At 34.8% G+C, this 17,318-nt stretch overlaps 1 protein-coding gene across 1 annotated transcript; it reads right to left on the bottom strand.

Annotated features, from left to right (window-relative positions):
• Positions 1-1,248: 1,248 nt before the first annotated feature.
• LOC110104640 (egg cell-secreted protein 1.4-like) lies at positions 1,249-5,055 on the bottom strand. The gene is given in 3 exon segments (XM_020833830.1): positions 1,249-1,640; positions 1,643-1,709; positions 4,933-5,055. Coding segments are annotated over 3 exon segments (582 nt in total).
• Positions 5,056-17,318: the final 12,263 nt, after the last annotated feature.

The following is a 17,318-nucleotide window of genomic DNA, read 5'->3' as shown; positions in this document are numbered from 1 at the left end:
TCGCATAGAATAATTTCTCTTTCATGAGAGGCATACTACTATTATTCCCATCTTCAATATTTTCATCAGTTTGGCCTTCAATTTTTCATGGCTTGAAAAGGTTATAGCTAGAAGACTTTCAATTTCTTTTACGTGCAACTGATTCGTCAGGCACGTGCTGCCAAGATTTTTTTGAATAATTTTATTTCACCCCATCCGTCTGTATATGTGGCAAATAGATGTACATATAACAGATGGATAGTATTAAGGGGTAGATTTGAAATCCACTACTTATTCTCTAACGAATTTATTTACTTTTATAAAGGATGAAACTTAGGCTTCATTTGGTGATGGTATTGATACAGATTTTGGTCGCAGCCGCTTGGATTCGCTCCAGATCGCACGAGCACAGAGCGAAGAGGGGAATTAGGGATTCGACTATCTTAAAGTCACGGGAGGGCTTTGCCCTCGGTTTTAACCGGTGCTGTTGTATACAAAATCTGATGCAAATGAGGGTTTTGGCAGCGGTTTTGAAACCGCTGCAAAAAAATGATGCGATAGAGCCTATTTTTTGGTAGTCTTACATAATTTATTTCACACTATCCATTTAAAAATAATTATTTTTTCCTGAAAATTAAGGTAAAATAATTAATCTAAGCTTTTTCTGAATAATCAAACTTATTTGTATAAGCTACTTAAATGATTTATCTTTAATTTCCATACTGAACCAAAGATCTAACTAAGCATTTGAATTAAAGCATATTTGAAACAGCTTTTTTATTGAGTTCTAAGATTTCATTTGGGACAAATTTCTTGCTACTTTCTGAAGTAGTCTTCTAGCATACAAAATTTTAAATTAGTAACTCTTGGATTTTTTACCTTTGATACTTCTTTATTTATATCTATATATAAAATATAAAAATACTGAACTGATTGTTATTTGAAATGAGAAGAAATAAAAAGCTCGACGAAGCTGTAATTAATATAAACCATAGAAGTCATAAATATTTTCCTTTGATAATGAAAAAATAATTTAGGGTTCATCGTGGGACTGATTTCTTGCTGCTTTAAGGTCTTGAGGGGTGTGTAGCCGGATTAGTGCTGTAGTAAAGTTTAATCCCGTCATAATTTTTTTTCGAAAATCATAAAAGAGAAATTTATCAAGCAAAATGACTTAATATATAATATATAAAATATTATACGCGCACAAGCTCCCTTTATTTTACTAGCATATTCTCCACGTACAGACTGACAAACGACTTGCTTGACCTAATTAATAATACTGGGGCTAGAAGCAGCAGGCGGTGGCGGCGATGCTGCCGGAGGTGCTTCTTCGGCGGCGTCACAGTATCCGCGAAGGACATCTCCCTCCTGCGCGGTGAAACCCAATGCGGTGAGCAAAGCGTCGGCGGCCCAGCATCGCTTCTCTATGACAAGAATAGCCCTGCAGCAACTTGGGCCCAAATACGTCTCTCCGTTTAGAAAGAAGAGTATGACTTCTCCGGTGCACGACCGTAGCTCCATCAGTGCATCCCAGCATTGCCCTGCCTCGTCTGCCTGTAGACGGGCCATTAGGCCCGGAGGAACTGGCCCAACTCTGCCGGCGTTCGCGCAGCTAGCGGCTAGGAGAAACAGAACTATCATGGGGAGGAAAGCCATCGATTCTTTCTATGGTCTTCAGTAAAAAGCTGATGGTTATGGCGATATTGGTGGGAGATATGTTGAGCTGGCTGTTTACAGAGTATATATAGGGAGAGAAGATGAAGAGCTAATAACTTCCACGTTAGCTAATCATTCTTTCATGAAACGTTAGAAGAGAAGGGGTCGAGGCGGCGATTAACAGGTAGAATGTTGATTGCGAATGATTTACAGTACTAGCTGTCATGATTAAATAGAAGATGTTACAGATTAAAAGCTAGAATGGAGTGGGTATATATCATCAAGAAATAACTCCTCACGATCCTCCATCTACGTAGTAACGTACGTACCGAGCAGATGAATAGACGTAAAAAGTTATATTTGCTAATTTGAATATTATATGTTTATTTAGAGAAAATTGACTTGGAAAATAATTAAACTGTAATTCTTACGTACAATGTAATTTTATCATGAAATAAAAATAAAATTTAAATAGTCATAAATTATGTGATGACCCTTAGAGATAGGATACGAAATGAGCATATATACGTGAAAATGTTGGAGTAGCTCCAGTAGAAGATAAGATTAGAACTAGCTAGAGAGTCGTCTTAAATTGTTTGGTCCCATAAAATGGCGGACTTCCAATGACCCGGTTAGGAGAATAGATGTATTAGATTTGACTTATGTTAAGAAAAGTAGAGGCAGACCTAAAAAGACTTTGTTAGAAAATATTAGGAATGACATTTATTTATTAGATTTAAACAAGAATTTGACCTTTAATAGGACACATTAATGGAGAAAAAGGATTCATGTAGCCGACCTCACGTCGTGGGATAAAAACTTGATGTTGTTGTTGTAGTAGTTATAAAGTATGTAATGTAAATAATTTTCAAATAATACAAAATTTAAAATATACATTAAAATATAAAGTATAGACCTTTTAGTTTGGATATAATATATATGATTATTTGAAAGAATTTGTTCCAGTTGTTTTTTTGCAATTAAAAATTTTAAAATCTAACTCTAACTTAAAATTGCATTTTTCTAAACTTTAGTTAAAGTTTTATTATATTCATAATGTAAATTTATTTTTCAAATATTGAAAATTTAAAAACATTAAAATATTGATTTTATTGTTTATTTGTTTAATATAGTATACCTATCTTGAAGAATATGTTTTTGTGATATTTCATATTAGAGAAAATTTAAAACGTAATTTAGTCTATTTTGTCTCGTAATTTTATTTAAACTAAAACTAAATTGTAATTACTCACAATATTTGTAATCTAAATTTATATTTAAATAATAGTGAATTTAAAGTATTAATTATAAAAATTATAATTGAAAATGACAAAAGTTTAAGTTATTGAAATTAAATGATGCTTAGAAAAGTAAAATATATTCTTTCATTTTAAACATTAAAGTATTATTAATTTATTCCCTGCCAATTAAATATAAATAAAGTATATAAAAAGCTAAACAAATATTGGTGTGATTAATTATCATTGAAAAAAAAAGTTGAGATGTTTAGTGAACATAATATTCATTTATTGAAGGTTGGGCATATAATTAAGATTTTATCCGATCTAAAATGACTGATAAAAATTTACTTTATTTGTTTCTTTTATTTATATAGTTACTCATAAGATTTAATTTTATCGTATAAAATTACATTGTCTATTGAGAAATTTTAATCTATAAAAACGCAAGTTGAATAAATTCATGGAAAAATAAGATCAAGTATATGTTTGATCAACTATAATATTTTTCTGATAGAGAGCAAAATGAGGGTTGAAATGTACGAAGGTCGGAGGGAACGTAGTTAATTTGGTGGCTGAGGTTTGAAGGACCGTAGTCATGCGACGCTGGTCTAAGGAGTCGGTAGGCGACTGTAGTCAAAGGAATTGTAGGCGGCAGATAATGATGGTCAGGGGACTATAGTTATCAAGAGACTATGGTTTGAGGGAACGTAGTCGACAGGAGATGGTGTTCAAAGGGACCACCGTCGCCCACCAACTACAAGGGTCAAAGGGATAGTAGTTGACGAGCAACGATGGTAAGAGGGATTGTAGTCGAATGGAAATGCAGGTCGGAGGGACTCTTATCGGTGGGCGACAATGGTCGGAGGAACTGTAGTTGGCGAGCGATGGAGGTTGGTGGGACCGTAGTTGACCGGCGACGGTGTTCTAAGTGACCATAGACGATGGGAGATGATGGTCAGAAGGAAAATATTCGATGGGTGAAGATGATTGGAGGGATCGTAGTCAGCGAGCGACAATTGTTGCATAGGGAGTAGTAGGTTGGCAATGGAAGTTGGAGGGATCATAATCTGCAAGAGAAAGAGGTCAAAGGGATTGTAGCTTGTGGCTGATCATAGAGGTTGAAGGAACTGTAGTTAGTATGGGATAGATGTCAGAGGAACAATAGTCGGTGGGTGAGGGTACTCCGAAGGACCGTAGACCGTAGTCATCGATCAACGAGCGATGGTGATCGAAGGGATCATAGTCGACAGGAGATGGTGGTTGGATGGACCGTAGTCCACATGCAACCGTATTCTGATACTTTCCAATTTGAATATGCCTCTAGATTTGTGCTCGATCAAGGCGATTCTTGGTGACGTATCAAGTATACTGATAATTTGATGATTATAAGCATTAAATGCAATGATTTTAAGACAATAAATTTGTGTTTGCAAGTCATCTAGTTATACTAATATTATGTCCAAATGTACCTACTCATTTACGTCCAAATGTACCTATCCAAATGTACCTACTCATTTACGTCAACGACATGCTCATTACTAGCAATAACACCATGTCAATTCAGCAGCTCCAGTCAAAACTGCACACAACCTTCTCTATTAAAGAGCTCGGACCGGTCTCTCTATTTCTTGGGATCCGGATCATGTGCATAGAGCAAGATTATTTCCTAAATCAATCCCATTATGAGCGTGACATTCATACAGCTTGTGACTTCTCCAATTGCAAACCTGCCCTCACTCAATTTCCCCTCAGACCGTCTAAATGTCCCATGGAAAATCAACCATTCAGCGATGTCACCATGTATTGCAAACTCCCAGGCTCATTACAATATCTTACTACCACTTGACCGGTTATTTCATTCGCAAAAAAATAAAAATTTCAACACATGCACACCCCAACAAACAGTAACTACCAAACTCTCAAGAGGCTACTCTGTTACATTCGAGGAACAATTCACAATAGTCTCCCAATCGTGAACAACGATCTTAATCTTCAAACCTATGTGGATACTGAGTTGCATGGTTGCAGATCCCTCCGATCATAAATTCATTACAAGTTTCTGCACCTTCCTTTGAACTAATCTCATCTCATGGAGCGTGAAAAAGTAAGTCACCGTCACGAAATCTTCAACTGAGGCATAATACCGCGCTCTTGCATCAACCACCTCCGATATCATTTGGATTAGAAGATTGCTGGTAAAGTTTCAAGCACCCCAACCTAACCCAACAAACCTCTTTTGTGACAACACCTCCGCCATGACACTAGCAAAGAATATGACTTCTCATGTCAGGACCAAACATATTGAAATTTACTATCACTTCATAAGTGATCATATCATGTCACATGATATCGCAGTCCATCATATCAACTCGCTAGATCAACCAATAGATATTCTCACAAAGCCTTTGACAGCAACCAGATTTCACAATCTCCGAAGCAAACTAACAATCCTTCCTTAGGAATGTTATTTTGAGGGGGCTTGTTAATACTCTCCATCAACAGCATACTCAGGAAAACACGGCTCCGCAACACAACCGCAGTCTAGCTGACACTACGACAAAGGCTACGCAGCCACGATCGATTGCCAATGGCAGCATAGAATATCCTATCTAACTTAGTCCAGATAGAAATATTAAACATTTAAAGACATTAGCACAGATATGAATATCCTAATTACTAAAATTCACTTGTACATTGGCTTTCGAAGCAAGCGCTGGCATTTTAAGGATGATATTTCTCAGGTTATTAAACGGCTATATTTCATTTGACCTTATTTTCATCCTCTATTACTCACAATGTATGATCCTTTGTCAATTCTCAGCTATTTATGTTTCAGGATGGTTATGATAGTGTCTTTTTTCAGCTATTTTTCATTCAACTATCGCTTAAAGTACTTCTTCCATATCCAAACGCATGCTGTGCAAGAACTTATGTCGGGAGAAGATCTTGTTGCTATATATCATCTATTGAAAATTCTTTGGGTTAAGGCCATGCAGAAAGTTAATTGGGTTGTGTTTCTGTTGGAAAATAAGAGGCAATTGTAAGAGGAAGAATTCTAAAAGAGGAGGAATACTTTTAAAACTCACTCAATTTATTTCACTCTTAAACTTCTTGATTCTAATTCATATAAAAACACACAGACATCATATCTATTTATATTAGTGACTTCCCCTTTAGGATTGCGCCAACACATTTCAATCCAATAGCTACTATTGTCTCTCTAGAATACTCTCCTATCTTCTTTTACAAAAGTCAGTAATTGCATATTCTAGAATTATCTAAATAACTCTTTTAGAATATATTTCTAGAATCATCTAGAACATTCATCATAAAGTGGGATTCTAGAATTTTCTAAAGACTTATCTAGACTATGGGCTCAATTAAAAGGCCCACTCAACTAAAGGCCCAATTAATAAAGTTTAATTTTTCTTATACTTTTATCTGAATTATAATCTAAATTCAGCAAAAGCTACATCTTTATGTCGGTTCTCCTGAACTATTTGATTACTGATACACTTCGATGGCTAGAGTTGTTCTCACTTGCAGGAAAAGGGTAATTATCTTTTGTGAAGGAGATTATTTGCACGACTTTTCATGAAACTTTTGTATTTCTACTGATTGTTCCTTTTGGCTCGATTTTGCAATGATGAAAATATTATGTTCTCTGCTTATTTCATAGGGCTGGATACAGTGTACCAGATCTATCATTTATTTGTGGCTTTTGGCCAAACTAAATAGAATATTTGGAGACGATGATGATTACCAACCTACGTATGTAATTCAACCAGGCTACTACCATTTCAGCTATTAGCTTCTCCCTATAACTTTACTGATTGCTGTTGGGAGATCACTAGTTTATTGCTACTTAGGCTTCGTTACAGACGGCTTTCTTACTGCTTCTTAAAGCAGCTTTTTAATTCAATAATTTAAATTTTTGAACTACAAAATTGTTTTAAGAGGTATTAAAAATGCTGACCCAAATGAAGCCTTAACCAAGACAACTTTTTATTCACTTACGCCATCCATTACATAGGCTTACCTGCCTCGTCGCTCATTGGCTACTTTTTCTTCTTTTAAGGTCGTACATTACATAAGCTTGCATGCCTCCCCGTCCACCATTCATGAATTTTCTTTAGAAAGATAATCACAGGTTAATTTCGCTTCTAATTATCATCTATCACAACACTTCAAATACACATCGCCGTGGTTGTTGTGACACCGGCCAGGTAGGGGGCTCGACGAATCCACGTCGACAATCCGGTGACGGTCGCCGGACACCGCTCCAAGAACTTCTTGGAGGAAAGATCCACCACCTAAGAATCACTCTTAGGATATAGGAAACACATGAGACTAAACTCACCTCATATTCATATCTCAAAATCTATCCTTATTACAAGACATTGGCCTATATTTATAGACTTCAGGTAGTCACATAATAGGCTACACAAGAAATAGAGCTACATCAATCACTAACAAGAAAATATAATTTATTTAAAAGGATGCTCCTGCGTCATTCTACCGGGGTAGGAGGAAACTTTGAGCCCGTAGAAAGAGATCCGGTTGGCCACCATAAGGAGGTGGGTTTGGTTGGCTAAACCAGTTTGGATAAATCCAACCAGTGTCAACACCACTGCAGAAACTATACTGGACTCTAGAACAAGTCTCTTCACATCTACCCAATTGTGGATTCCTACGTCTTGCCTCTAAGGATGTAACCTTGCAAAACTCACATTGCCATAGACCAACAATATTTTTTAGAATACGATAGCAATCGAAGTAAACAACAATCTTGCAACATATCCCATCTTTTAAGTCGCCTTCAGGCTTATCTCCATCTTCATAAAATAGCTTACTTGGATCATTCCTCTTATCAGTGATGGCAAGCACATTTATTGCCTTAACATGAGGAATATGCATGCATAACTCCGGCGGGGCATCCATCTTGCTCTGGTCATCGTCATACATGGTCTTATCAACATCAAGAACATCAAATAACATGTCGTCATCGTACACGTCATACACGGGTTCATCAAAGATTGGCAAAGACGACGATTTCAACAATGGATCTTCAATTTCGGCTTCTTGAAATGGTTGTTGCAACGTCCATCGAGGAGGAACTATGACAGATTCCTGATCAACCAAATCTAATAAATCCATAATTCTCTGATCATGTTTGGTGCCTTTCGAGGAAGCTTTGATTTGGTTCATATTTCCATTCAAATGTCTGTAAGCATCATGCCCATAATAATCAGATGTTTCCATTTTAATTTATAAAGTATGTAATGTAAATAATTTTCAAATAATACAAAATTTAAAATATACATTAAAATATAAAGTATAGACCTTTTAGTTTGGATATAATATATATGATTATTTGAAAGAATTTGTTCCAGTTGTTTTTTTGCAATTAAAAATTTTAAAATCTAACTCTAACTTAAAATTGCATTTTTCTAAACTTTAGTTAAAGTTTTATTATATTCATAATGTAAATTTATTTTTCAAATATTGAAAATTTAAAAACATTAAAATATTGATTTTATTGTTTATTTGTTTAATATAGTATACCTATCTTGAAGAATATGTTTTTGTGATATTTCATATTAGAGAAAATTTAAAACGTAATTTAGTCTATTTTGTCTCGTAATTTTATTTAAACTAAAACTAAATTGTAATTACTCACAATATTTGTAATCTAAATTTATATTTAAATAATAGTGAATTTAAAGTATTAATTATAAAAATTATAATTTAAAATAAAAAAAGTTTTAAGTTATTGAAATTAAATGATGCTTAGAAAAGTAAAATATATTCTTTCATTTTAAACATTAAAGTATTATTAATTTATTCCCTGCCAATTAAATATAAATAAAGTATATAAAAAGCTAAACAAATATTGGTGTGATTAATTATCATTGAGAAAAAAGTTGAGATGTTTAGTGAACATAATATTCATTTATTGAAGGTTGGGCATATAATTTAGATTTTATCCGATCTAAAATGACTGAAAAAAATTTACTTTATTTGTTTCTTATATTTATATAGTTACTCATAAGATTTAATTTTATCGTTTGAAATTATATTGTCTTTTGAGAAAATTTAATCTATAAAAACGCAAGTTGAATAAATTGATGGAAAAAAAAGATCAAGTATATGTTTGATCAACTATATATAATATTTTTCTGATAGAGAGCAAAATGAGGGTTGAAATTTTGATTTATTAAAGCTAATTAGACAAGAAATTTAAATGAAAGATATTGAATGAAACTAACATTAATTGAAACAATAATAATTTTCTGATATAGAACAAAACGAGGGTTAATATTTTGATTTATTAAAGATAATTAGACAAGAAATTTAAATGATGGAGATTGAAGGAAACTAAGTTTTTTAAATATAAATAATATATTTAAAAAAAAAGAAACAAAATTGTAAATTCACATAGATCAAGTCCTTGTTTGTGTGGGGAGAGGAAGAACTATAAATAACGTTTCTAATTTAAAATTGATGATGGGTGCCTATAATATATACCTCTAATTACTTGTATGCAATGTCAAACTCTATGAACCAATTGTGCATTGTTGTGTCCTAAAACATTCACAGTGTTAGAGAGATAAAGAGCATATAGCATGCCAATTTTTTACAAAGCTCTAGCACATAGACAAATTAAAGAGAGGGATGCAAGGGTCATAAGAGATACTAAGGTTTTTATGTTAAAAATCCTAAAAAGAGGAAAAAATCGTAGGGCCTAGCCCAATTAATTTTAATCCACTAGTGTTTGTTGTTACTTAAAAACTTGTCATTCCTCAGAGGAAGGCATTGACTTAATGCAACAAATGTACATTATATAGATCACTTTACATGTTTTGGGCTAGACGAACCCAATGTTATGAGATTTTTCTCAAGAGAATGTTTGTCTATTCATTTGGTTAGTAGGATCATAGTCTGGTGATGGAGGTCGGAGGGAACATAGTTTGGTAACTCATGTTAGAAGGACCGTAGTCATGGGATGATGGTCTAAGGAGTCGGCAGACGATTGTGGTCAAAGGGATTATAGGCGGCAGATAATAATGGTCAGGGGACTGTAGTCAACAGGAGACTATGGTTTGAGGGACCGTGGTCGGCATGATATGGTGGTCAAAGGGACCACTGTCTCCACCAACTATAAGGGTCAAAGGGATAGTAGTCGACGAGCAACAATGGTAAGAGGGATTGTAGTCAGCGCGCAATGGAGGTCGGAGGGACTCTTATTGGTGGGCGACAATGATCAGAGGGACTATAGTTGGCGAGTGACGGAGGTCGGAGGGACCTTAGTCGACGGTCGACGGTGGTTTGAGTGACTATAGATGATGTGCGATGATGGTCAGAAGGATAATAGTTGATGGGTGAAGGTGGTCGGAGGGATCGTACGTAGTCGGCGAGCGACAGTTATTGCATAGAGAGTAGTAGGCTGGCAATGGAGGTTGGAACGATCATAATCTGCAAGAGACGGAGATCAAATGGATTGTAGTTTGTGGCTGATGGAGGTTGAAGGAACTGTAGTCAGTAGGGGATAGAGGTCAGAGAAACAATTGTCTATGGGTGAGTGTGGTTCGAGAGACTGTAGTCAACGAGCAATGGTGGTCGAATGGATCGTAGTCGGCGGGCGATGGTGGTTGGATGGACCGTAGTCCACATGCAACCGTATTCTGCTACTTTCCAATTTGAATATGCCTCAAGATTTGTGCTCGATCAAGGTGATTCTTGATGACGTATCAAGCATACCGATACTTTGATGATTATAAGCATTAAATGCAATGATTTTAAGACAATAAATTTGTGTTTGCAAGTCATCTAGTTATACTAATATTTCTGGCAAAAAAAAGTATGAGTGTCAGATAATATTGAACATATAACTTTGATGTCATTCACATGCTGTATAGGAGCACTCATCCTAAACTAAATCTATTGTTTGCTTAAAAAATCAATGATTAATTAAAACAAATTTATTAATAAAAAATTTTATTGTTCGATTTACATTATTCTATATTTATTGCATAATATTTTTAAAAAAAATTCTAAGAAATCAAGTCATATTAATTAAAAACAATTAAGATTAAAATTATAAATCTAAATGACTTCTCCAACCGCAAACCTGCCCTCACTCAATTTCCCCTCAAACCGTCTAAATGTCCCATGGAAAATCAACCATTCAGCGATGTCACCATGTATTGCAAACTCCCAGGCTCATTACAATATCTTTTTACCACTCGACCGGATATTTCATTCGCAAAAAAATCAAATTTTCCAACACATGCACACCCCAACAACCAGTAACTATCAAACTCTCAAGAGGCTACTCTGTTACATTCGAGGAGCAATTCACAATAGTCTCCCAATCGTGAACAACGATCTTAATCTTCAAACCTATGTGGATGCTGAGTTGCAACTGCTGAGTTGGTTGCAGATCCCTCCGATCATAAATCCATTACAAGTTTCCGCACCTTCCTTTGAACCAATCTCATCTCATGGAGCATGACAAAGTAAGTCACCGTCACCAAATCTTCAACTGAGGCAGAATACCGCGCTCTTGCATCAGCCACCTCCGATATCATTTTGATTAGAAGATTGCTGGTAAAGTTTCAAGCACCCCAACCTAACCCAACAAACCTCTTTTGTGACAACACCTCTACCATGACACTGACAAAAAAATCTGATTTTTCATATCAGAATCAAACATATAGAAATTTACTATCACATCATAAGTGATCATATCATGTCACATGATATCGCAGTCCATATCAACTCGCTAGATCAACCAACGGATATTCTCACAAAGCCTTTGACAGCAACCAGATTTCACAATCTCAGATGCAAACTAACAATCCTTAGAAATGTTATTTTGAGGGGGTTTGTTAGTACTCTCCATCAACAGCATACTCAGGAAAACACGGCTCCGCAACACAACCGCAGTCTCACACTACGACAAAGGCTACGCAGCCACGATCGATTGCCAATGGCAGCATAGAATATCCTTACTAACTTATTCCAGATATGAATATCCTAACTAACTTAGTCCAGATAGAAATATTAAACATTTAAAGACATTATCACAGATATGAATATACTAATTACTAAATTTCACTTGTACATTGGCTTTCGAAGCAAGCGCTGGCATTTTAAGGATGATATTTCTCAGGTTATTAAACGGCTATATTTCAGTTGACCTTATTTTTATCCTCCATTACTCACAATGTATGATCCCTTGTCAATTCTCAGCTATTTATTTTTCAGAATGGTTATGATAGTGTCTTTTTTCGGAGAAATTATTGTGTGCGGAATTCGAACGTGTTTGGAGGCGAATCCGGGCATGCCACATCACCGGGGCCCGGTGCATCTGTTGATGTGGCACACCCGGATTCGTCTCCGCATGCATTCGGATTCCACACACAATAATTTCTCCTTTTTTTAGCTATTTTTTCATTCATCTATCGTTTAAAGTACTTCTTCCATATCCAAACACATGCTGTGCAAGAACTTATATCGGGGGAAGATCTTGTTGCTATATATCATCTATTGAAAATTCTTTGGGTAAGGCCATCCAGAAAGTTAATTGGGTTGTGTTTCTGTTGGAAAATAAGAGACAATTATAAGAGGAGGAATTCTAAAAGAGAAGAACACTTTTAAAATTATTTTTATTTCACTCTTAGACTTCTCATATCTATTTTTACTACTGACTTCCTCTTTAAGATTGTGTCAACACATTTCAATCCAATGGCTACTATTGACTCTCTAGAATACTCTCCTATCTTCTTTTACAAAAGTCAGTAATTGCATATTCTAGAATTATCTAAATAACTCTTTTAGAATATATTTCTAGAATCATCTAGAACATTCATCATAAAGTGGGATTCTAGACTTTTCTAAAGACTTATCTAGACTATGGGCTCAATTAAAAGGCTCACTCAACTAAAGGCCCAATTAATAAAGTTTAATTTTCAACAGTTTCTTATACTTTTATCTGAATTATAATCTAAATTCAGCAATCGCTACATCGTTATGTCGGTTCTCCTGAAACGATTTGATTACTGATACGCTTCGATGGCTAGAGTTGTTCTCACTGGAAGGAAAAGGGTTATCTTTTGTGAAGGAGATTATTTGCACGACTTTTCATGAAACTTTTTTTTTTTTTTTCTACTGATTGTTTCTTTTGGCTCGATTTTGCAATGATGAAAATATTATGTTCTCTGCTTATTTCATAGGACTGGATACAGTGTACCAGATCTATCATTTATTTGTGGCTTTTGGCCAAACTAAATAGAATATTTGGAGACGATGATGATTACCAACCTACGTATGTAATTCAACCAGGCTACTATCATTTCAGCTATTAGCTTCTCCCTATAACTTTACTGATTGCTGTTGGGAGATCACTGGTTTATTGCTACTTAGGCTTCGTTGGGGACGGCTTTTACTGTTTCTTAAAGCAGTTTTCTATTGCTTCTTAAAGCAGTTTTTTAATTCAATAATTTAAATTTTTGAACTACAAAACTGTTTTAAGAAGTAGTAAAAATGCTGACCCAAATGAAGCCTTAATGTCATTCCTTTTTTGAGGTGGTATATTTTAATAGGCTTGGATAGAGTTCACATACTCATTTTTTTTTTCTTCTACATGTTTACAAATTGCATTAGGTGGTCTACTTGTTGACAAGCATAGGGATATCTTTGGGTATTTTTGGTGACTCTTTTTATCATTTTGTAATCAATTATAAGTTGTTTGATGCTTAATGAGATTGGTTGGCTACGGACTGCGGTTCTCATTTCTCTCAAAAAAAAAAAAAAAAAAAAAAAAAAAAAAAATCTTAAAAAATATCATTTTTAGTAAAGCTGTCATTGGTGCTCTTTGGATAAATTAAGGTTTCATTCGGGACAACAATTTTTTTTATAAAAAATTCTTATTCAAAAAATATTTATACTAAAAAATCGTTTTAAAATCAGCTAAAAAATTATCCCAAACAAAACAAAGCTTAAAACTGAAATTATATGGAATATTGACAACCCTCTCACAATATTACACTTTAGATGAAGGAAATTAATGCTTAACAAAGACAACTTTTTCTTCATTTAAGCCATCCATTACATAGGCTCAGGGGCGGATGCAGCATGGGGGCACTGGGGGCACATGCCCCCACTGACTGTATTAATAATCACTAATTAAGTGTATTTATGACTCAATAATTACCTATTAAATCAAAATAGTATTATTATATTTCTTTTTTCGTCTCAAATCGCAATCCCGCCTTTTGCTTTTCACGCATGAAATTGTCGACCTTCCGTCTTCGGCTTTTCGCGAAAGGTCAAAATTTGCGTTCTGCTTTTAACGCGTGAAACGGACGAGTCGGACGACCTCTGTCTTCTGCTCTTCGCGGAAGCCCTAATACTTGAACTCTGATACCGTGCCGACGTCCACGGCATTCTCGTTACTAACTGGTACCTCCGACGCCTGCGTTGGGCAATGGCGCGGTGTTAAATGCTCCGTTGGTTGAGTAAATTCACTATTTCTTCCATCGCTTGACCTCCGCGGCTTGCTCGATTCACTTTCCCATCTCGACCAGCTTCGCGTTCTCGATCTCCATGGCAATCGGCTTAATGGCACGCTTCTCCCCCTCATTTCCTCTATTCACAATCTCAAATTCATATACCTCTCGGGTAACGATCTCTCTGGCGAGATCCCTGCAGCCATATTCAGACGACTCAGTCGGCTTCTCCTTCTCCGAATCGACATCTCCGACAATGATTTATATGGTTTTATTCCTGCTGAGGCATTAGCTAACCTAACTCGTTTACACATGCTTCGTCTTCGGATATTTTAGCAAGAAGTGCTGGCAACTTCAACTTGGACTGAATTAATTCAGGTTTGGAGCTTCATCATCTCATCAGTTGAAAAATTGGCCAAACTAGCTTTTTGTTTTTTTTTTTTTGTTCTTTCTATTTAAACATGGAATTATTGTGGAGTGTAGCATATCAAAAAATTTAAATGATAGCTTCTTATTAGAGTATCTTTAAAATATATTTCTCACATATATTTTTTTAGGCTTAATTGGACATATGATTTTATGGCCTTAAGCTGACAAAGAATATATTTTGAATTATTTACTTGATAAATCCTATTAATATCATTTTAATTGAAATTAGATATGGAAAGGTATTTCGAAAGAAAATTTTAAGATTGAGGGTTTTTTTTTTACTTCAACGATCTGTGCCCCCACATGAAAAAAATCCTGGCTCCGCCCCTGCATAGGCTTGCCTGCCTCGTCGCTCATTGGCTACTTTTTTCTTCTTTTAAGGTCGTACATTACATAAGCTTGCATGCCTCACCGTCCACCATGCATGAATTTTCTTTAGAAAGATAATCACAGGTTAATTTCGCTTCTAATTATCATCTATCACAACACTTCAAATACACATCGCCGTGGTTGTTGGTTACATATATTAGAACAAAATGCCTTGCACCAGTGTGTATGGAAAGAAGATATAAATGGATTTTTTCTCTTGACCCTGCTTTAAGATGGATTCGATTCTTTGTGATGTAAAAAAGTGTTTTTTGTTTTTTATTTTTTCTTTTTTCTTTTTACAAACGCCAAAGAAAATTTAATAGCCATTCATGGAGCATCCTATTTCATTTAAATTTATTTCAACGCATCATTTATATGTTGAATTTTAAAATTTTTTCATCAAATTTTTTATTTTTTTGTTTAAATAATTATAATTTTTTTTTTCATTGGAGGATCAATCATTTCCAATAATCAAGAAAATATCTTTATATTTCTATGAATTAGACTGTTTGAGTTTAACAATTTGCTATTCAAGTGAAGAAAAATAAGCTTTGTTGCGTCCAGGAGTATTCGCGGCGGTAGAGAAATATTATATTTAACGTCTTAGCATTGTACGAAGATCTGGCACGCAAGCAGATAAGGAGAGAGGGTCTAGCATTTATGAGACACCAAGATTTTTACGTGGAAAACCCCTGTAAAAAGGGGGAAAAACCACGGGGCCTAGCCCAGTTTGAACGAATCCACTAGTATTTGCAGTCGATTACAAATGAGGCCCTTCCTTGGGAGAAGGCCTTAGCTTGATGTACATCTTATGGAGTACATTACATGATGTAAATACAAAAATCTACTATCGACGTATTGAGAAGAGCCTATTGGCTCTGATACCAAATGACACCGGCCAGGTAGGGGGCTCGACGAATCCACGTCGACAATACGGTGACGGTCGCCGGACACCGCTCCAAGAACTTCTTGGAGGAAAGATCCACCACCTAAGAATCACTCTTAGGATATAGGAAACACATGAGACTAAACTCACCTCATATTCATATCTCAAAATCTATTCTTATTACAGGACATTGGCCTATATTTATAGACTTCAAGTAGTCACATAATAGACTACATAAGAAATAGAGCTACATCAATCACTAACAAAAAAATTCAATTTATTTAAAGGGATGCTCCTGCGTCAGGTTGGTACATGCATATATTATAACAAAATGCCTTGCACCAGTGTGTGTGGAAAGAAGATATAAATGGCTTTTTTCTCTTGACCCTGCTTTAAGATGGATTCGATTCTTTGTGATGTAAAAAAGGGTTTTTTATTTTTTATTTTTTCTTTTTTCTTTTTACAAACGCCAAATAAAATTTAAGAGCCATTCATGCATGGAGCATCCTATTTCATTTAAATTTATTTCAACGCATTTTTTTCATCAAATTTTTTATTTTCTTGTTTAAATAATTATAATTTTTTTTTTCATTGGAGGATCAATCATTTCCAATAATCAAGAAAATATCTTTATATTTCTATGAATTAGACTGTTTGAGTTTAACAATTTTCTATTCAAGTGAAGAAAAATAAGCTTAATAAAATCAAGAGAAAAAAAGATTTAGAAAAGGACGTGGAACGAATCCAATCTTCTTGGACATGGCTTTACTACTACATTTTTAGTCTTACACGCAACTTTATAAATAAAGCAGTAGATAAATATTTAAAAGCAGATATATGCTATGTGCTTATTCTATTTTTTGTAGCTGTCCAGCTGAAACGAGCCTTTCTTTAATGTTATGATCGTGACTATTTAAACTATAATTATTCATTCATGACATCATATGAAATGTCCCATTGTTGTAGAAGCGACAGCGAGACACTCTTTACTTCTGGATATATATCTTTATATGGCTTCAGATGGAATTGATGAAATCAAAGCTCCAACTACCAATATTTTGTATTGCCTGATTGACTTATAAATATATATTATTTATGTGGCTAAAAATGTTCAGCAATATGTAGTATACTGTAACAATCGTATACAAAAATTTGTGGTAGAAATTTTCATGAAAATTTAGCTCGGACCCTAAAATAATAAGGACTTGAACCTGCCTAATTCCTCATCTCTTTTCATTATTC

Source organism: Dendrobium catenatum, unplaced genomic scaffold (genome assembly GCF_001605985.2).
Source record: "Dendrobium catenatum unplaced genomic scaffold, ASM160598v2 fragScaff_scaffold_1056, whole genome shotgun sequence".
In the NCBI taxonomy this organism is placed as follows: Eukaryota; Viridiplantae; Streptophyta; class Magnoliopsida; order Asparagales; family Orchidaceae; genus Dendrobium; species Dendrobium catenatum.
The sequence above is the reverse complement of the archived record's forward strand: the minus strand, read 5'-3'. Positions and strand labels throughout refer to the sequence as shown.